The 19,815-nt window shown below is 53.7% G+C and overlaps 2 protein-coding genes across 5 annotated transcripts; both read left to right on the top strand.

The window, feature by feature from the left end:
* The first annotated feature begins 58 nt into the window (after positions 1–58).
* LOC116539459 lies at positions 59–1,844 on the top strand. Its single transcript, XM_032262417.1, has 2 exons — positions 59–1,169; positions 1,565–1,844. Exons 1-2 carry the CDS (start codon positions 663–665, stop codon positions 1,832–1,834), a joined length of 777 nt encoding a protein of 258 aa, XP_032118308.1. The 5' UTR covers positions 59–662; the 3' UTR covers positions 1,835–1,844.
* On the top strand, positions 1,158–19,423 carry UNC45A (unc-45 myosin chaperone A). Of its 4 annotated transcripts, none has more exons than XM_032262410.1 (20): positions 1,158–1,955; positions 2,167–2,334; positions 2,623–2,659; positions 2,949–3,124; positions 6,088–6,180; positions 6,679–6,846; positions 8,536–8,704; positions 9,007–9,177; positions 11,142–11,313; positions 13,109–13,409; positions 14,279–14,373; positions 14,615–14,756; positions 15,128–15,268; positions 15,481–15,608; positions 15,798–15,864; positions 16,257–16,370; positions 16,592–16,707; positions 18,250–18,367; positions 18,476–18,631; positions 18,779–19,423. In XM_032262410.1, exons 1-20 carry the CDS (start codon positions 1,950–1,952, stop codon positions 19,034–19,036), a joined length of 2,796 nt encoding a protein of 931 aa, XP_032118301.1. In that variant the 5' UTR covers positions 1,158–1,949; the 3' UTR covers positions 19,037–19,423. The 4 variants fall into 4 exon arrangements, with proteins under 4 accessions (XP_032118301.1, XP_032118302.1, XP_032118300.1 ...); XM_032262411.1 differs by having other exon boundaries at positions 1,158–2,000; positions 2,803–3,124; XM_032262409.1 differs by having other exon boundaries at positions 1,900–2,000.
* Positions 19,424–19,815: the final 392 nt, after the last annotated feature.

The raw sequence follows: 19,815 nt of genomic DNA, 5'->3' as shown, positions 1-19,815 counted from the left end.
AAAAAGAGCAAAACCCCCTCCAAAAAAAAAAAAAAAAAAAAAAAAAAGAGAGGCCTGATGATCCCCATAGAACTTCTCTGTGAGAAGGGGTTTGCTGTTAGCTAAGTACACTCTAATCAGACAGGAAGCTTTTGTGTTCTGGCTGATAGCCGGGGCAGATGCGGCTCAGGGGAAAAGCTAATGAAAGGACTCACCCTCGGTTTTCAGCGAGTCTTGGTGGTTGCCATGTAGCAGAGGTTAGGGAGGGGAGTGCCACATGCTGGAACTGAGGTCTCTGGGACCTGAAATAGAAGTGTCAGAATTCCCAGAGCTTCCATGGCATCCTGGAAGTTGGAGAACGGGTATATTTGGCTCTAAATGCCTGCTTGTTCTTCACGCTAAGGGCTCAGCTGCTCGCTCATCCCTCATTCTGTCTTCTAGTTCTTCGAGCCTTTTCTCCTTCAGCAGTCTGGCAATGCAGGTCCCATGTTTTCCAGCAGGAGATAGAAACCCAGTCCCTGCCATCTCTCTCTAGAAGCCTGTGATAGAGAAGCTTCAGGCTTGTATTCATGGTGCCCCAGGGCCTTGGGGCTTTGATTTTTATTTCCTTGTCGTCTGCACTCATGGCCTAGAAAGAGAGATGTTAGAGTTCGCCGGACTTGGACAGGTGGTGGTGAACTCTTATGGGCGTCCAGAGAGGGCCACGCCCCTCGCTGACAGGCCTGTCAGTGGGGCTACTGTTGCTCCTTGCTGGGCCACCCTTGCCAGCCAACCTCTCTCTCAGGTACAGCGCCTTCTCCTGTGGCCCACTTGCCTCTTGTGCTATGGATGACTCCTGGGAACTGGAACTGATGGGGATGGGTGGAAGGGTGCCTGATCTTCTGGTAGGGGCTGATCTCTTTTACTGTCCAGAAGGCATGGAGTGGGCTGTGGAAAGACCCCTCCTGCTTGTCTCCAGCCCCCCACCTTTCTCTTCAGCTGTGGTCCACCAACCTCAATTGTGCCAGACCATCCGGGATGCCGATGGCCACCACTACCCTGGTTTCCTTTGCCCTGTCTCTGATTCTCCAGAGGAAGCCTACTGCTGCCACCTGAAGGCTACAGGGGGCTCCTGCTACACCCCGGCTGAATTTGAGGCCCTGTACCAAGTCAACTTGTCTGCTCTTCCGCCCCCCGTCCCCCATCCTCAGGTGTGATCTCCAGCCCCGGAGCCATTGGAACATCGCCAAGGTGTTTCAATATCTGGGGTTCTGTTCTTAAACTATGGGGTGGGAAGCTTGTAAATTACAGACTAGTGAAGGGACAGACCGCAGCAGAAAATCATGTAGATCATGATTACAATTGCCAAGGCGAAGTTCAGGGGGCTGTGCAAGCGGGTAATGGGGAGCCATCCTGAATCTGCCCATGGGTGGCTTCAGTGTGAGTCTCTAAATTCGTATGCAAATGTGTGTATGTCAGGCTACACTTATTTGGGGAGGGGGTTCCGAGCGTTCTCCGGACTCCCAGGGGTTCTGTACCCCTACAGAACACAGCAGCGAGAGCGCGGTCAGGGCTGGGATCCTGAGACTTTTTTTCTCTCCCGCAGGGGCCCGGGCCCGCTCCTAGTGCGAGGCGTCTATACCCTGCTGCTTGTGACCCTGATGACCGCAGACCTCGTGCACTTCTGCTGCGGTCGGGGCCGGGGTCGGGGCTGGAACTACCGCAGGCCTCCCTCTGGGTCCTCCGCCGCGAACTCCCCGCAGGTCACCGCGGGGACAGCTTAGGGGATCGCGGAGCCTGCTTGCACCTGCCACCCGGGGCCGAGCGCTCTTCCCCTGCCCGGGCGCGCGCTCCCCTTAGCCCCGCCCCTCTCTGACCCCGCCTCCGACGCAAGAGTGGGCGGGGCAGCTCCCGGCAGCGTCCCGAGCCCAGACGCGACGCGACCCGCCCCAGAGACTGCGCCTGCGCGGGCCCCGCACGGCTTCTCCGCCATGACCGTGAGTGGTGCAGGGAGCCCCGAGCCCCGGCCGGCTGCCCCCGGGGTGTGTACCCAAGCCCCGTGCCATCACCCCTTCGCACCCGCGCTGACCGTCCCGGCTTCCTCGGCCCCATCCGTGAGGCGCCCCCGCATCCCCCCTCTCCTCTCCCCTTAGCTCCCGGGCCCTGCCCCGAGCCCCCTCCGACGTGGCCGCCCCTTTCTCCCTCCAGGCCAACTCGGTGGCAGTGGAGCAGCTGCGGAAAGAGGGCAACGAGCTGTTCAAATGTGGAGACTACCAGGGCGCCCTGGCGGCCTACACTCAGGCCCTGGGTCTGGACGCGACGCCCCAGGACCAGGCCATTCTGCACCGGAACCGGGCCGCCTGCCACCTCAAGCTGGTGAGGGAGCCGGGCGCCCTTCCCCTCCAATTCCCCACCCTCCCGGGACCCGGTTTGCACATCTTAGCTGTTGCTTGGGCCCCAGCTGGACATTCACGCTTCCAGGCCACCCCGCTTGCTAGATGTCGAATGCACCTCAGGGTCGCGGGGGATTGGGTGACCTTGGAGAACGAGAGCACCCCACTGTCGGGTTAGTACCCCTGAAGGGAGGTGACCATTCCTTTGGCTCCTATTCCACCGCCCCCGCCCCCCGCCCCTCCCCACTGGGCTCCTGTCTTTCTCTTACAGGAAGATTACGACAAAGCAGAAACAGAGGCATCCAAAGGTAGGGGAATGGTGGGCCCTCGAGTGGCACTGTAGGGCTTCTGTAGGGCAAGGACTGTGGGACCATCACATTCCTCTCCTTGGCCCTGGAGACACATCTGCCTTCTTTCTTTCCTACTGCCTCGGGCCTTTCCTTTTCTGCAGCTACCCTTACCTTTTCTGAGGCTGAAGCACCGAGCCCCACATTCATCCCCCACCTTCCTCTGGCTTTTCCTCGAGATCTTTCCCTACTGCTCTTGCCTGATGACGGTGGCCTCATGGGTGCTGACAGCGCTCCTGTTTGTGCTCAGCCATTGAAAAGGATGGTGGGGATGTCAAGGCACTCTACCGGCGGAGCCAAGCCCTAGAGAAGCTGGGCCGCCTAGACCAGGCTGTCCTTGACCTGAAGAGATGTGTGAGCTTGGAACCCAAGAACAAAGTTTTCCAGGAGGCCTTGCGGAACATCGGGGGCCAGATTCAGGAGAAGGTATGTGAGTGACCCAGACAGGTGGAAGCACTGACCAGTGGTGAGGGGATCTGGGCCAGGGGTATAGACAATTCTCCAGACAAGAGATACTGATGGCAGGTGAACATATAGAGTTCTGCTCAACCTTGCCTGTGGCCAGGGAAAAGCAAATTCAGATGACAGCACGTTACTGCTGATTTGGTGGTCTGTTTGGCAGATATTTAAAAGAAAGTACACTTTTCGAGGACAGGCAGACACGTCAATGGTGAGGCTGGGACCAAGGACTCTCTGATGACTGCTGGAGGGTTATAAATTGGTACAGCTCTTTTGGAGAGTACCTTAGCATATCTATTACATTTGAAACAAGTGTATCTTGTGAGCCCATATGTTTACTTCTTGCTGTTTCTCTCTTTTTTTTTAAATTTATTTTTATTTTTTTTAAAGACGGGGTTTTACCATGTTGGTCAGGCTGGTCTTGAACTCCTGACCTCAGGTGATCCACCCACCTTGGCCTCCGAAGTGCTTGGATTACAGGCATGAGCCACCAGGCCCGGCCTACTTCTTGCTGTTGCTCTCAGAGAAACCTTTCCCATGGGTACAAGGAGACATGTATATGTTTATTTCAGCCTTTTTTATAGTAAGAAAAGCTTGGAACTTGTGTGAACACCCAGCCATAGAGAAATGGCTGAATACACTGAGTAATGCCCTTACTGCAGAGTCTTACGTAGTTGATGAGAAGAGGTAGATACACACTTATTGAGGTGGAAAGCTCCGGGACACTTGTTGAATGAACAAAGCAAAATAGGCAGGGCATGGTGGCTCATGCATATAATCCCAGTGCTTTGGGAGGCCAAGGTGGGATGATCACTTGAGGTCAGGAGTTTGATACCTCCTGACCTCATGGTCTCACTATGTTGCCCATAAAAACTTTAAAAAAGTTAGGAGGGTGTGGTGACATACCCTTATAGTCCCAGCTACTTGTGAGGCTGAGGCAGGAGAATCCCTTGAAGCCTGGATTTTGCAGGTCAGTGAGCTATGGTGGTGCCACTGCACTCCAGCCTGGCTGAAAGAGTGAGGCCCTGTGTCTTTCAAAGAAGAAAAGAAGAGAAATATATAATAGCACACATAGAATAATATCATTTATGTTAATGATCCCTTACATAGCAAAACAATGCTATATTTTTTCTGTGGCTACACTGGGGTATGTGAATACAAAGGAATATTTTATTTTTTTAAATTTATTTTTATTTATTTGTGTATTTTGAGGCAGGCTCTCCCTCTGTCACCCAGACTGGAGTGCAACCTCCTCCTCCCGGGCTTCAAGTGATCCTCCTACCTCAGCCTCCCAAGTAGTTGGGACAAATGCATGTCACCATGCTCATCTAATTTTTATATTTTTTGTAGAGACAGGGTTTCACTGTGTTGTCCAGGCTGGTCTTGAACTCCTGGGTTCAAGGGATCTACCCACCTCAGCCTCCCAGTGTGTTGGGATTACAGGTGTGAGCCATGGCACCAGACCAAATATGTATCTTTGTTTCTTTTTGTTTGTTTTCAGGAAAATATTTTAAAAGATACATGTCAAAATGATATCATTGTGACCCCTGGGGAAAGGAATGGGATTGAGAGGGCTTTCCAAAGGAGGCTCCGTCATCTGTTCATATTTTTTTAGTAAAGAGAAATTGTGTAATACACATATTTTTAAGTTAGGAGAAAAGAATCTAAAGACCATTATGAGCTATAACCAAGCTCAAATTCACCTGATAATGTGATGTTAAAATGCTGACACAGTGGAAGCAGGTACCATGATGGCAGAGACCTCAATGAAACAGTGAAACCCAGAAAAGCAAAGAGGTTTCCTCTCACAATGCCAACTCTGATTAGCAGTGGCTGCCCAGAGTCTCCTATGCTGAGAAGAATTAGGAAGCAGATTGCCTGAGCTGAGCAGGGAAATGTGCTGTGTCTGGTTAGTCATGGCTGCCATAGATACAAGAGGGGAAGGGGGTTGTCCACATGCTAGGCTTGTGCCACCATCTATGCCTAGGACCCTGGGGGTGGAGGAGTAGGCCTAGGATGATCTTGCCCATTCAGATTATTATTATTATTGTTATTTTAATAAAAAAGACAGGGTTTTACCGTGTTGGCCAGGCTAGTCTCAAACTCCTGGCCTCAAGTGATCCACCTGCCTCGGCCTCCCAACGTGCTGGGATTACAGGCGTGAGCCAATGCACCCGGCCGATTATTATTATTTTTGAGACAGAGTCTCATCCTGTCACCCAGGCTGGAGTGCGGTGGCAGGATTTCTGCTCACCGCAACCTCCGCCTCCAGGGTTCAAGTGATTCTCCTGCCTCAGCCTCCTGAATAGCTGGGATTATAGGCACCCACCACCATGCCCGGCTAATTTTTATATTTTTAGTAGAGACGGGGTTTTGCCATGTTGGCCAGGCTGGTCACAAACTCCTGACCTCAGGTGATCTGCCCACCTTGGCCTCCCAAAGTGCTGGGATTATAGGTGTGAGCCACTGCACCCAGTTGCAGATTATTTTTAAAACAGTCAAAAGGAGAATTCTGGAGCTAAAGGAAGTGTTAGCAACTACCTCACGATCTGCAGCTTCCTGGCAGGAGGTGTAAATGCCGAGTTCAGTGCCATGGGCAGCCCATTCACGCTGCCACAACGTAGATGGTACGACTGGAGTGGGTTGCCTTGTGGCTGATAGGATACCTCCCCTCCCGAAAGACTCTACCTCCAGCATCGGCGCTGCTCCTGCTGCCCAAGCAGGAAATGGCTCAGAAAGCAAAACAGCTGCAGGGAATGTAGGAGGCGCTGCCAGGCAAGCCTCTTCCTGCCCAGGGTAGCCAGGTGCTAGCCCTGAGTCTCAACATCTTCGCTAGTGCTCCCAGAGTGAGGAGCTGGAGACAAATGAACAGGGAATGTGATGTCTCTGGCCCAGAGCCGGGGTTTCTTCCATGCTTTGTTGGTTCGTAGGTGCGATACATGTCCTCGACGGATGCCAAAGTGGAACAGATGTTTCAGATACTATTGGACCCAGAAGAGAAGGGCACTGAGAAAAAGCAAAAGGTATAGGCCCTGGGCTGAGTCAGTGAGTAAGCTCCTTTTAGAGCCACCCAGCCATAGCACCCTTCACCCACGCAGGCCCCAGAAGCCTCTGCTGCCCTGCTCTGCCGTTCCTCTGACCATGCAGCTGGCTCATGGGGCCTGGAGGAGAGCCCTGAGGGCCTGGGGCTTTAGCATGAACCAAAGGAGAACTGGTGTTCACAGAGTGTCTTGTGGGCCAGGCCCTGTGCCAGCAGCTGGGTGTACAGAGGGGACAGAGGCACTGTTCCAGCCCCTCAGGCTCTGCTGGGGACTCGTTTACTCTAATCATCAATCCTGGGAGAAGGCTCTTCCCTCTACGTACAGAGGAAGAAGCTGAACTTCAAAGAGGTTATTTTTTGGCCAACGTCCCTCAGCTACAAAGTGGAAGCAGTGAGGTCCGGGACCCGGGGCCCTGTTCACCAGTGCTGTGCCCTATGCCATGTGCAGTGTCAACATTTTCATGTGTTTCCTTTGACCTAGGCATCTCAGAACCTGGTGGTGCTGGCCAGGGAGGATGCTGGAGCTGAGAAGATCTTCCGGAGCAATGGGGTTCAGCTCCTGCAACGCCTACTGGACACAGGAGAGACTGACCTCATGCTGGCTGCTCTGCGTACGCTGGTTGGCATTTGCTCTGAGCATCAGTCACGGGTAGGTGAAGTGGAGAGGCTGGTTACTGCTTCAGTCCCTTTGTCTGTCTGTCCATCCATCCCTCTGTCCACCCTGCTACCCATCTGCCTGTCCATCCATCCATCCACCACTCTTCCATCCACCCTTCTACCCTTTATCTTATTCTGAAAGGCACTTAGGCTTGTCACGCTTCCTCACACCTATAATCCCAGCACTTTGGGAGGCTGAGGCAGGTGGATCACTTGTCAGGAGTTTGAGACCAGCCTGGGCAACATGGAGAAACCCCATCTCTAGTAAAAATACAAAAATGAGCCTGGCATGGTGGTGCGCGCCTGTAATCCCAGCTACTCTGGAGGCTGAGGCACAAGAATTACTTGAATTCGGAAGGCGGACATTGCAGTGAGCTGAGATCACACCACTATACTACAGCCTGGGTGACAGAGCCAGACTGTCCCCAAAACAAACAAACAAGGCATAATATAAGGAGATCAGGGAGCTATACGTAACGAGAGAAAAAATAACAATGACATGAAAAAGACCAACATGAATCAGGATGAAGTGGGGCTAGAAAGAGTGAAAACAGCCCTGGGGCACCCCAAACACTTACTTTTGTGGGTCTTACAAGTGTAAGCCCCAGTTTTCCTGCGGCCACCTCACAGACACATCGGTCACTGATCCTCCAATGTCCATATGGTGCACACAAGCTCATTGCCCAGAAAAGCGCACTTGTCCTTGCTCTAAAGATCCAATTGTCGTTTCCTGTGGAGCAGAGAGTCCTCATAGTGAGTGATGTGGTCAGTGATGTCACCACAGCGTTTCTTTAGCATCGAGACAGTGATGGGACACGTAGATGTTGACTCTGGCGTGATTCTCAGCATGGATGGTGGTGGTCCAGCATGGACAGTTCAGCAAGAACAGTTCTGTGCCTGGGCAGTGCGGTGAAGCCCATGCCCCCAGCACTCACCTGAGCTGGCTTCCTCCAGGGGAAAGGAGACCAAAGACGAGACCCTGGGTTGCTTTTAGAGGGGCCCACAGTGCCTAGATACGGTCCGAACTGTGAATTAGTCAGTGAAATCTCTTTAGGCTGAGCTTGGGCTACATTCTGGGTCTCCCAAGGCTATGCATGGTAAAAGCAATGCATTCTGTTCCCTCCTGCCTTTCCATCCATCTCAGTTCACACTCTTGGCCAAGGACACTCAGCTGCTAAGTGGAAGCAGTCAGGATCAGGGCTTAGTGGACCAAGCAGGACTTCTAGGGTTCTCCAGCTTAGAAATGGAGTGGAGAGGTCTCATAGGCCCATTCTGTGCATGTCCACATCCCCAGGGTGTGAACGGAACCTCGGGGACTAGACTGGGGAAGAACTAGACCATTCAGCCTGGTGGTCAGGTAGCTTTGTCTAGGGTTAGGTCTCCTTCTTGGGGAGACATGAACTAAAGCAGCTGCTCCCAGGGATGCTTTATACTGTGTCTTCTCTGGTGCTGAGGAGAGGTAATAGGTCATTGCTCTGGAGTGTTTCCTTTAGGAAGTCTTTCTAACAAAATTATCCTGCCATTACCCTGCATCATGCCATCTGTTCTGTCTTGTTTTCACCTGGAGCTGGGCCTGCCCCCGAAATGTTTTCTCTTCTTCTGGCTGTGTTGTCTAACTCACAGGGATCTCTGCGGCTGCCCTTCACTAACTGGAAGCTTCTGTCCCTCTCTCCCATACCAGACTGTGGCCACCCTGAGCATACTGGGCACTCGGCGAGTGGTCTCCATCCTGGGTGTGGAAAACCAGGCTGTGTCGCTGGCTGCCTGCCACCTGCTGCAGGTTATGTTTGATGCCCTCAAGGAAGGCGTCAAAAAAGGCTTCCGAGGCAAAGAAGGCGCCATCATTGTGGGTGAGTGGGAGTGGGGCTGGGGTGTTATGGATGTTACTGTCATGGAAGGGATAGGGTGAGCCAGCCAGGCCAGTTCTTTGGGTAGCAGACTGGCAGCTGCAGGTCGTTGGGAATTGGGCTTGGTGACATTGTTTTACTTTGGATTCTCAGCAGCCAAACTGCCTCAGGGCAAGGCTGGAGCTCAGTCTGGAGCCCAGGATGCGGGTCCCCCCTTCCCTGTGTCTCCCAGGCTTGGTGGGGAAATTCAAGAGTCAAACAGGGCTGGGATTCTGTGGAGCCCATGGATGTCTTCTTGTTGCCAGATCCTGCCCGGGAGCTGAAGGTCCTCATCAGTAACCTCTTAGATCTGCTGACAGAGGTTGGGGTCTCTGGCCAAGGCCGAGACAATGCCCTGACTCTTCTAATTAAAGCAGTGCCCCGGAAGTCTCCCAAGGACCCCAACAACAGCCTCACCCTCTGGGTCATTGACCAAGGTAGGCGATAGAGTTCACAAAAGCTTGCCTGGGCAGCTGAAGTTTGTTTATCCTTAGGAGTAATAAGAAAAGTTTTGAGTGGGGCCAGCATGGTGGATCACGCACTTTGAGAGGCTGAGGTAGGGGTCACTTGAGGCTGGGAGTTTGAGATGAGCCTGAGCAATGTAGTGAGACCCCTGTCTCTATGAAAAATAAAAAAAACTTGGGCATGGCGGTGTGCGTCTGCACGGTAGTCCTAGCTCCTCCAGAGGCTGAGGTGGGAGAATTGCTTAAGCCCAGGAGATAAACACTTCAGTGAGCTATGATTGTGCCACTGCACTACAGCCTGGGCAACAGAGAGAGACCCTGTCTCAAAAAAAAAAAAAGAAAGAAAAGTTGTGATTTTTTTTTTTTTTTTTTTTTTTTTTTTTGAGACGGAGTTTCACTCATGTTACCCAGGCTGGAGTGCAATGGCGCGATCTCGGCTCACCGCAACCTCCGCCTCCTGGGTAGCTGGGATTACAGGCACGCGCCACCATGCCCAGCTGATTTTTTGTATTTTTAGTAGAGACGGGGTTTCACCATGTTGACCAGGATGGTCTCGATCTCTTGACCTCGTGATCCACCCGCCTCGGCCTCCCAAAGTGCTGGGATTACAGGCTTGAGCCACCGCGCCCGGCCCGAAAAGTTGTGATTAAGAAGGAAAGAAAGAAAATTTGTAATTATCTCCAGCCACGTGGCCCAGGAGGATGCTGGAGCTTAGATCTTCCAGACCATTGAGATTTGGCTCTTGTTAACACCTACCAGACAAAGAAGCTACCCTTAGGGGGCTCAGAGTTAGATCCTTCTATCATATGTGTGTGCAGATACATGCACATTGAGCAGGCCTACAAGCAGGTTCGCAGAGAGGCTGGATTAGTTTTCTGTATTTTTTTTTTTTTTTTTGAGGTGGAGTCTCTGTCGCCTAGGCTGGAGTGCAATAGTGCAATCTTGGGTCACTACAGCCTCTGTCTCCTGGGTTCAAGCAATTCTCCTGCCTCAGCCTCCCAGGTAGCTGGGATTACAGGCACACACCAGCATACCCAGCTAATTTTTGTATTTTTAATAGAGACAGGGTCTCATTATGTTGGCCCGGCTGGTCTCAAACTCCAGACCTCAAATGATCCACCCACCTTGGCCTCCCAAAGTGCTGGGATTACAGGCGTGAGCCACCACACCCGGCCCCCCCCCCCTTTTTTTTTTTTTTTTTTTTGTTTTTGAGATGACGTTTTGCTCATTGCCCAGGCTGGAATGCAATGGCATGATCTCGGTTCACTGCAGCCTCCACCTCCTGGGTTCAAGTGATTCTCCTGAGTAGCTGGGATTATAGCCATGTGCCACCATGCCTGGCTAATTTTTGTATTTTTAGTAGAAATGGGGTTTCTTCATGGTGGTCAGGCTGGTGTCGAACTCCCAACCTCAGGCCTCCCAAAGTGCTGGGATTACAGCTGTGAATCACTGCGTCCGTCCTTGTTTTTTTTTTTTTTGAGTGAGCATGTATTACTTCTATACTCGGGAAAAAATAATTAAAGGTGAATGTATCAATTCATCTCTCCTATCCCCTAAGATAAATAAGAAAAGCTTTACAAAGACCCCATATGAGCTTGTCTTTCATGCACCTCATCTTTTGTGTTCACAATGATCCTAAGAGGTGTGGATATTTTTTTCCCCTTAGTTTTACTGATGAGGAATCTCAAAGCCCCAGAGCACGTGGCCCCAGGGGCAGGGCTGGCATGCAGGCCTAACTTCTCAGGTCCTTCCCAAGACCATGGCTGCCTCCCCAGGTAGCAGGTCAGCTGAGTCGCTTCTCTGGGCTGCCCTGTTCACAGTTATCTGAACTCTAGACTTCTTGTCTTGCTTCTCTCTGCGTCTCCTAGGAAGCCTCTTCCCTTTACTTGTAGGGGTGGGAAGTGGTGTTCTACTGTCTAAACGGGGTGTCTTTTTAGGTCTGAAAAAGATTTTGGAAGTGGGGGGCTCTCTACAGGACCCTCCTGGGGAGCTCACAGTGACCGCAAACAGCCGCATGAGTGCCTCCATTCTCCTCAGCAAGCTCTTCGATGACCTCAAGTGTGATGCCGAGAGGGAGAATTTCCACCGACTCTGTGAAAACTACATCAAGTAAGGAATCTGTTGCACCACCCGTTGCCGGGGATTCCAGCGGGAAGAGTAGTCTTGGGGAGGACTAGTGGGGGCTGGATGAAGGAAAAGTGACCCCAAGGCCTCCTTCCTGCTCCAAAGCGGCCTTCCCAGAGAGGGTCTTTCTCAAATCAATGCTCCAGTAACAACAGACACCATCAAGCACGTACTGGGTTTACCGAGGACTTCCTAGACATCTGTTCCCACGCAGGCGAAACATGACAGTCCTTATTCCTTTTTTTTTTTTTTTTTGAGATGGCATCTTGCTGTGTCACCAGGCTGGAGTGCAGTGGTGCATTCTCAGCTCACTGCAACTTCCAACTCCCTGGTTCAAGTATTTCTCCTGCCTCAGCCTCCCAAGTAGCTGGGATTACAGGCACATGCCACCATGCCTGTCTAATTTAATTTTTGTATTTTAAGTAGAGACGAGGTTTCACCATGTTGGCCAGGATGGTCTCTATCTCCTGACCTCGTGATCCACCCACCTTGGCCTCTCAAAGTGCTGGGATTACAGGAGTGAGCCACTGCACCTGGCTGACAATCCTTATTCTTTTTTTTTGAGACGGAGTTTCGCTCTTGTTACCCAGGCTGGAGTGCAATGGCGCGATCTCGGCTCACCGCAACCTCCGCCTCCCGGGTTCAGGCAATTCTCCTGCCTCAGCCTCCTGAGTAGCTGGGATTACAGGCACGCGCCACCGTGCCCAGCTAATTTTTTTTGTATTTTTAGTAGAGACGGGGTTTCACCATGTTGACCAGGATGGTCTCGATCTCTTGACCTCGTGATCCACCCGCCTCGGCCTCCCAAAGTGCTGGGATTACAGGCTTGAGCCACTGCGCCCAGCCTTCTTTTTTTTTTTTTTTTTTAAAATGATCACTGCAACCTCCATCTCCTGGGTTCAAGTGATTCTCCTGCCTGAGCCTTCCGAGCAGCTGTGTGACTACAGGAACCCGCCACCATGCTCAGCTAATTTTTGTATTTTTTTTTTTTTTTGTAGAGATGCGGTTTCACCATATTGGCCAGGTTGGTCTTGAACTCCTGACCTATGATCCGCCTACCTTGGCCTCCCAAAGTGCTGGGATTACAGGTGTGAGCCACTGTGTCCAGCAGACAGTCCTTATTCTTAAAGGAGATTATTGGCCATGAGCAGTGGCTTACACCTGTAATCTCAGCACTTTGGGAAGCAGAGGCAGGCGGATCACCTGAGGTCAGGAGTTAGAGAACAGCCTGGCCAACATGGTGAAACCCTGTCTCTACTAAAAATACAAAAAATTAAAAAAAAAATACAAAAGATTAGCCAGGCTTGGTGGTGGGTGCCTATAATCCCAGCTTCTTGGGAGGCTGAGACAGGAGAATCGTTTGAACCTGAGAGGTGGAGACTTTAGTGAGTTGAGCTCACACCATTGCACTCCAGCCTCGGGGACAAAGCAGGACTCTGTCAAAAAAAAAAAAAAAAAAAAAAAGGAGCTTACAGCTGACAGGAAGAAGACTGATGATTAATTATGAAATAAGCAGAATTATTTCAGATCTTAAGTCCAGGAATGGTGGTGTGGGAGTAACCTGGGTTAGATACTATGTCAGAGAAGGCTTGAGTGAAAGCGTCGATTAAAAAATCAGCCACTGTTGTCCAGGGGGAATCGTCCTCATCTTCCCACCAGCAGCTTCCCTTGCTGTTTCTTCACAAGTAGTGCAGGTGCCTGGCCAGTGGAGGAGAAGGGAGGGAAGGAGCGTTCCTTTTTGTTGGCCTTGGTGTGACAGCTGTCACCCTGTGCCCCTCAGGAGCTGGTTTGAGGGCCACGGGCTGGCCGGGAAGCTACGGGCCATCCAGACGGTGTCCTGCCTCCTGCAGGGCCCATGTGATGCCGGCAACAGGGCCTTGGAGCTGAGTGGTGTCATGGAGAGTGTGATCGCTCTGTGTGCCTCTGAGCAGGAGGAGGAGCAGCTGGTGGCCGTGGAGTCTCTGATCCACGCAGCCGGCAAGGCCAAGCGGGCGTCATTCATCACTGCCAATGGTGTCTCGCTGCTAAAGGATCTATATAAGCGCAGCGAGAAGGACAGCATCCGCATCCGGGCGCTGGTGGTGAGATGATGGGCATGGGGTGTGTGGGCAGGCAGCCACGCAGGGGTCCTGGTTCAGCTGGTGTTGCAGGGTGTGGCCTGCACACACTCTAGGTGAAAATAAATGATATTGTAATTCTAAAAAAATTGGCCAGGCTTGGTGGCACATGCCTGTAGGCCCAGCTACTGGGGACGCTGAGACAGGAGGATCACTTGAGCTCAGGAGGTTGAGGCTGTAGTGAACCATGCATGTCACTGCACTCCTGCCTGGGCAATACAGCAAGACCCTCTCTAAAATAAATGAATGAACGTATGAGATTCCGGGCCTTGTTGTGGCCAGAGACATGGGCACGGATCCTCCCACTACAGGGCTTAAGGCTGGGCCAACAGGGGTCACTCAGCGTTCCCAGGAGCTGATGGTTTAGGGTTTGGGGGCTGGCCTAGCCCTCCATGAGCCTGTTGTGGCTGTGCACTTGTGGAAGCTGGTCTTCGTCCTTGGGCACTCAGTCCTGGATTTCTCCATCCCGTACGGATGTTGGCTGTGGCTGAAGCACCTGTCTTCTCCCCACACGCCTCTCAGCTCCAATGGCAGAGGGCTTCCTTGTGCGACACGGAAGGAAATAGCCATTCTCAGTGTGGCCTGGGAAGGGGTGGGGTCCACGACTGTCCAGTGACCAGTGTGTCCGTGTCTGCAGATGCTGTGTCACACTGCCACTGCAGTAGCTGATTTTGGTGCCACCTGCTCTAGGTGGTGGTGTGGAGGGAGAGGGTGCTGATTTAGCCTCCAGGTGCCATGGGAGAGTGCCAGGGAGGGAGTCCAAGCCAGGTGTGGAGGAGCCCAGCCCCTGCGTCCTTCACCAGAGGCCAGCTGGTCTTGCCCTCTTCCTCCAGGGCCTCTGTAAGCTCGGTTCGGCTGGAGGGACTGACTTTAGCATGAAGCAATTTGCTGAAGGCTCCACTCTCAAACTGGCCAAGCAGTGTCGAAAGTGAGTCGTCTGGCCTTCCTGTGGCTCCCCACCTGTCGGATAGGAGAGTCTGGGTGGGGGTGGGGGCCTCCTCCCTGTCCTGCTCTCTGGCTCGGGCAGGCGCTGCTGTCCGGATCCTGGCAGGTGAACTGCTTCTGTACATTGAGGGGCTGCCCAAACCCTTGGTTCTTCCTCCTTGGCCTTGGTGTACCCCTCCCTACCCCCAGTCCTGAGGGTCCTCCACTATCCTGCATGTCCCCAGGTGGCTGTGCAATGACCAGATCGACGCGGGCACTCGGCGCTGGGCAGTGGAGGGCCTGGCTTACCTGACCTTTGACGCCGACGTGAAGGAAGAGTTTGTAGAGGATGCGGCTGCCCTGAAGGCTCTGTTCCAGCTCAGCAGGGTAGCTCTGTGGTTCCTGCTGTCCGCCTGGGGACACGGTCTAGGATTAGAGCTCACCAGGCTTTCTGGGCAGGACTTGGCCAATGGGGTCTTTTGCTCCCAGGGAGAAGGGCTGGTGGCAGAGTGGCTGCTCTGCGCGGTGTGGGCACGTTGGCCAGCACCAGTGCAGGTAGCAAGGACGTTCTTCTTGGAGGAGCTGGGGAGGTCCAGTTTGTGCGCTCCCAAAGTCTGGGGCCTGGGGAGCTTCCTGAATTCATCCTGTACCCTAGGGCTGCAGCTGAGGGTGGAATTGGGGGCCTGGGCCTGGGCAGCATTTACCCGAGTGCTGCTCTGGCCTGGGATGGCCACGCGAATGCCTCTCCGTCCTGACAGTCGGAGGAGAGGTCGGTGCTCTTTGCGGTGGCCTCTGCGCTGGTTAACTGCACCAACAGCTACGACTTCGAGGAGCCTGACCCCAAGATGGTGGAGCTGGCCAAGTATGCCAAGCAGCACGTGCCCGAGCAGCACCCCAAGGTGAGGGGCCTCCAGAGGGGCCAGAGGTTGCCCCATCACGGGGACCAGCTGACCCAGGGCATCCGCAGCAGAGCCGCTTCCCATTTAAGCCAGCTTCTTTCCCTTTGTCAGGCTGTTTCATTGCCCAGTTCCTCAGTTGCTGCTGTGAGAAGGTTGCTCCCACTTTCTCTGAGTCAGCCCAGGGCCCCCTCCTAAGTTGCCTTCTCCCCCAGGACAAGCCGAGCTTTGTGCGGGCTCGGGTGAAGAAGCTGCTGGCCGCGGGTGTGGTGTCGGCCATGGTGTGCATGGTGAAGACTGAGAGCCCTGTGCTCACCAATTCCTGCCGAGAGCTGCTCTCCAGGTGAGCCAGCCTTGCCCAACTCCTGGGCCTCGGGGCTGCGGATGTGGCTCCAGAGGCTGCAGGTTCCAGTGCCGTGGGCCTCTTAGAGTGACAGGGCTGCCTGCCTGGCTGCCTTGCCGAACGCAGGAGTGGAGCGTCTGCCTGCCAGAGTCCCAGAGCTGCCTGCCCACCACTGCCTTCTCCCCACAGGGTCTTCCTGGCTTTGGTGGAAGAGGTAGAGGACCGAGGTACCGTGGTTGCCCAGGGAGGTGGCAGGGTAAGCTGGTTTACACACCCCTTCCTGTCGGCTGAGCAGTCAGCTTATAAAACATGACTCAGTGGCTGCCACGCCACAGCTAGGTATTAGATGCGGGACAGGAAAACATGAGTAATGGCAGAGGGACACGGAAGCGGGCAGGCCTGTGAATGGCCTGGGCCCTCCTCCTATTCCTTTGTCTCGTTTACCTCCATGGCTCTGGTGCCCAGCACAATCCATGTCCAGCCCTTAGTAGGGGTTTCAGGAAATGTTTGGGTGAGAAGGTCTGAATAGGGAGTCCAGCCTGGGAGAGGGAGGAGGGTGAGGGTGACACAGTCAGGGCCTTGGGGCCTGATGGTTTGGGTCTTACACTCCCAGGCATGTCCTGAGCAGTGATGGGCTTGTTACTACAGGCGCTGATCCCGCTGGCCCTGGAAGGCACGGACGTGGGGCAGACAAAGGCAGCCCAGGCCCTCGCCAAGCTCACCATCACCTCCAACCCTGAGATGACCTTCCCTGGCGAGCGGGTATGTGTCTTCCTGCTCTGGCCTTTCCACTCCCTGGTGGCCTGTGGGCTGGGCTGTAGCTGCCCTTTGGGACCAGCAGGAAGTTTCAGCTTTGCTGAGCCCTGGGTAGGAAGGACAGCCTGAGAGCGTAGCACTCTCTGCAGGTGGGCTCCTCCCCGCCGGGTTGGTGGGGCTGTGGGGGCTGCGGCAAGTAGCCCTGACAGGTAGGGTGCACGTTGCAGATCTATGAGGTGGTCCGGCCCCTTGTGTCCCTGTTGCACCTGAACTGCTCAGGCCTGCAGAACTTCGAGGCGCTCATGGCCCTAACAAACTTGGCGGGGATCAGCGAGAGGCTCCGGTAAGCCTCCTTGGGATGCGGGGCCTGGGCCAGGCGTCAGGATTTGGAATATCCCAGGCACTGGCTTTTGTGGCCTCAGTGGCTCCTTGGCATTGTTAGAGAGGAGGAGCCAGGCCGAGAGGCACCATGGCACGGCAGGCTCTGGAGGCACACTGCCTCGCTTCCCTGATGGAATTGTGTCACCACAAGCAAGTTACTTCACTGCTCTGCCTCAGTGTCTCCCTCTGTGAAATTGGATGATTATAGTACCTACCTCATGGCATAGTGGTGAGGAGAATGAAATGGGAAAACACACTTAAAAGTGTACTTACCGCATGGGTACCTGGCCGCTAGCATTGTGCCATATCGGCGTGTTTTAGATTTATTACTGTGACTTTGAACGTGGGACTAATTACTCAGCCCGTTTCCTCTTCTGCAAAGCAGCAGTGATGATGATCACACCTGCACCTTTACCACAGGGTAATGGTGAGGATTAGCTAAGATGATGCACGGGCCTGGTCAGGTCAGTACTCAAATGAGGCCGGGGCTCGGTGGCTCACACCTGTAATCTCAGCACTTTGGGAGGCCCAGGTGGGCGGATCACTTGAGATCAGGAGTTCAAGACCAGCCTGACCAACATGGAGAAACCCCATCTCTACTAAAAAATACAAAGTTAGCTGGGTATGGTGGTGTATGCCTATAATCCCAGCTAATTGGGAGGCTGAGACAGGAGGATCGCTTGAACCTGGGAGGTGGAGGTTGCTGTGAGCCAAGATTGCACCATTGCACTGCAGCCTGGGCAATAAGAGCAAAACTCTGTCTCAAATAAAGAAAAAAAAAAAAAAAAAAAAGGGTAGTTCACAGCAAGAGGGTCCTTTGATGTTGCCAAGGAAAATGCTCAGCCCAGGACTTGACTGCAGGAGGGTGTGGGTGTAGAGGTGGAGCAGATGCAGAAAGTCTTGATGATGCTGCCTGTGTTCATCTGTTCTTGCATTGCTGTAAAGGAATACTACCTGAGACTGGGTAATTTATAAAGAAAAGAGGTTTAATTGGTTCATGGTTCCACAGGCTGTATAAGCATGGCGTCAGCATTTGCTCAGCTTCTGGGGAGGCCTCAGAGAGCTTTTACTCGTGGTAGAAGGCTAAGCAGGAGCAGGCACGTGACCTGGTGAAAGTAACAGCAAGAGAGAGTGGGGGGAGATGCCACACACTTTGAAACAACCAGATCCTGTAAGAACTCACTATCGTGAGGACAGTACCAAGCGACGAGGGACCCACTCCATGACCCAGTCACCTCCCACAAGGCTTAGGGTCAAGGTAGAGGGCATAGGGTTTACAGTTCAACATGAGAGTTAGAAGGGCCAATATCTGGGCCAGGCGCAGTGGCTGATGCCTATAATCCCTGAGGGAGGCTGAGGTGGGCAGATCACCTGAGGTCAGGAGTTCGAGACCAGCCTGGCCAACGTGATGGTGAAACCCCATTTCTTAAAAAAAAAAAAAAAAAAGAAAAAGGAGGGACAATGTCTAAGCTGTATCCCGCCACTTCCTCCTGTGGGCCTGCAGGCAGAAGATCCTGAAGGAGAAGGCTGTGCCCATGGTCGAAGGCTACATGTTTGAGGAGCATGAGATGATCCGCCAGGCAGCCACAGAGTGCATGTGTAACTTGGCCATGAGCACAGAGGTGAGGGTTGGTCCCGGTGCTCATGACAGGCGGGGATGCCGACATACCTGTGCCCTGGCTGGGCTTTGCACCCCACTGACGTGGTCCACTCCCCACATCTGGCCACAGGTGCAGGACCTCTTCGAAGCCCAGGGCAATGACCGGCTGAAGCTGCTGGTGCTGTACAGCGGAGAGGAGGATGAGCTGCTGCAGCGGGCGGCCGCTGGGGGCTTGGCCATGCTCACCTCCATGCGGCCCGCGCTCTGCAGCCGCATTCCCCAAGTGGTCAGTGCCTCTGCTCGGTGGGGAGGAGGGGCGGACCAGGAACTCCCAGCATGGTGGCAGCTGAAGGGGGAGGTCCTGAGGGTGTGGGTGTGTTCCTTGCCCAGGCTGAGCCTGTTGCTTGGGTTCACATCTGTCTGTTTCTCACAGACCACACACTGGCTGGAGATCCTGCAGGCCCTGCTTCTGAGCCCTAATCAGGAGCTGCAGCACCGGGGTGCTGTGGTGGTGTTGAACATGGTGGAGGCCTCCAGGGAGATTGCCAGCACCCTGATGGAGAGCGAGATGATGGAGATCCTGTCAGTGCTGGCCAAGGGTGACCAGAGTCCCGTCTCGAGGGCTGCTGCAGCCTGCCTGGACAAAGCCGTGGAATATGGGCTTATCCAGCCCAACCAAGATGGAGAGTGAGGAGGCTGCCCCGGGCCCAAGGCTCATGCACACGCTACCTATTGTGGCATGGAGAGCAAGGACAGAAGCAGCTTTGGCTGGTGGGGCCAGCATGCCTAACACTCTTGCCCCTCCTCCCTTGCCACCCTGTAATGTTCTCTGTTCTGAGTCAGCGGCCACACTTAAGTCACACAGCCCTGCTTGGCCAGCACTGCCTGCAGCCTCACTCAGAGGGGCCCTTTTTCTGTACTACTGTATTCAGGTGGGACTGGGAAAAGTGCATCCCAACTCGGCCTGTGGATCATGGGGCATCGGGAAGGGCGTACACATCAGCAACCTCACCAGCTGTGAGCGTGGCGCACTGTCAGCCCTGCCCCTGCCCGTCCAGTAAAAGTGTGTAGAACTCCAGTGTGTGCTCTGTCCTTGGGCAGCTGGGGCTGCTGTGGGTGGGAGTCTCTGGGTGTGGGTGAGTGTAAAATGGAGCTTCACAGTGGAAGAGCCACCTCCATGGAAGGAATCCAATGGATTCTCAACCAGGGCCCACAGTTGCTGCTTTTTTTTTTTTTTTTTTTGAGACGGAGTTTTGCTTTTGTTACCCAGGCTGGAGTGCAAGAGCGGGATCTCAGCTCACCGCAACCTCCGCCTCCTGGGTTCAGGCAATTCTCCTGCCTCAGCCTCCTGAGTAGCTGGGATTACAGGCACGCACCACCATGCCCAGCTAATTTTTTGTATTTTTAGTAGAGACGGGGTTTCACCATGTTGACCAGGATGGTCTCGATCTCTTGACCTCGTGATCCACC

Source organism: Sapajus apella, unplaced genomic scaffold, assembly GCF_009761245.1.
Source record: "Sapajus apella isolate SASKATOON/1434 unplaced genomic scaffold, GSC_monkey_1.0 scaffold129, whole genome shotgun sequence".
In the NCBI taxonomy this organism is placed as follows: domain Eukaryota; kingdom Metazoa; phylum Chordata; class Mammalia; order Primates; family Cebidae; genus Sapajus; species Sapajus apella.
This window is presented reverse-complemented; position numbering and strand designations above follow the sequence as displayed.

What these genes read in the sequence shown, in the direction of transcription:
- LOC116539459 (XM_032262417.1), top strand. Translation starts at nt 663, where the DNA reads ATGGGCGTCCAGAGAGGGCCACGCCCCTCGCTGACAGGCCTGTCAGTG. An exon ending in CCCCCGTCCCCCATCCTCAG is followed by an intron (nt 1,170 to 1,564) that starts GTGTGATCTCCA and finishes TCTCTCCCGCAG; the next exon opens with GGGCCCGGGCCCGCTCCTAG.
- UNC45A (XM_032262409.1), top strand. Translation starts at nt 1,950, where the DNA reads ATGACCGTGAGTGGTGCAGGGAGCCCCGAGCCCCGGCCGGCTGCCCCC. An exon ending in GCTCTGAGCATCAGTCACGG is followed by an intron (nt 6,847 to 8,535) that starts GTAGGTGAAGTG and finishes CTCCCATACCAG; the next exon opens with ACTGTGGCCACCCTGAGCAT. An exon ending in CTCTGTTCCAGCTCAGCAGG is followed by an intron (nt 14,757 to 15,127) that starts GTAGCTCTGTGG and finishes CCGTCCTGACAG; the next exon opens with TCGGAGGAGAGGTCGGTGCT.